Source organism: Phytophthora parasitica (assembly GCF_000247585.1).
Source record: "Phytophthora parasitica INRA-310 unplaced genomic scaffold supercont2.3, whole genome shotgun sequence".
Taxonomy (NCBI): Eukaryota; Oomycota; class Peronosporomycetes; order Peronosporales; family Peronosporaceae; genus Phytophthora; species Phytophthora nicotianae.
The window spans coordinates 395,749-396,390 of NW_008648989.1; the positions used below are offsets into that span (position 1 = coordinate 395,749).

Sequence of the window (642 nt, forward strand, 5' to 3'; positions counted from 1 at the left end):
ATGGGTGGTCCGGAGAGGGACTAGGAGAGGAAGCGAGTGAGGGGCTCAGTGGGTGGGCTCCCCCGCTTGAGACGGAAACGCCACCTCCGGCAGAGATTCGCGAAGACGAAGACGAAGAGCACGCCGAAGGGTCCGCCGAAGGTGACGCGCGTAGAGGAAGACTTGGGGCGGTTCAAACGAGGGTTCGGAACGAGGAACGCCGAGGAGAACCGAACCCAGAGTCGAGGGTCGCGAGGGTCGAAGGGATGGAGAGGGGACGCTCGGGTCCGAACCTCTGTCTCCAAGAGCGAGAAGGATGGCTGAGTCGGTGTTGGACACGCCCCGGGGCTGAGAGATGTTTAATCAGTTCCTCGCGCGGCTGGCACGCCAACCAGCGCCGAACGAGGAGCCGGCTCCGGCAAGGATGACGGCGAGTGAGACGGCGGAAGCCGTTACGTCGACCCCGAGAGCTCGACAGAGAGACACGTTCTCCTTCGATGCGTCGAGGCCGTCGCTACCTCTTGTGAGAGACACGCAAGGCGAGGTACCGACCATAACGCCAGCCGGTGCGGCGTTCGACACGAGAGGAACGACGAGGCACACTTCTCCGCGGGTGGTGGAACGCCATGGTGTGTCTAGAACACTGTATTTGGAGGGTGGCAC

The 642-nt window shown here is 63.1% G+C and overlaps 1 protein-coding gene across 1 annotated transcript; it reads right to left on the bottom strand.

Annotated features, from left to right (window-relative positions):
• Nucleotides 1-20: 20 nt before the first annotated feature.
• Nucleotides 21-534, bottom strand: PPTG_01296 (hypothetical protein; the record flags this gene model as incomplete). Its single annotated transcript, XM_008894543.1, has 2 exons — nt 21-327; nt 383-534. 2 exons carry the CDS (start codon nt 532-534, stop codon nt 21-23), a joined length of 459 nt encoding a protein of 152 aa, XP_008892791.1.
• Between the last annotated feature and the right edge of the window lie 108 nt (nt 535-642).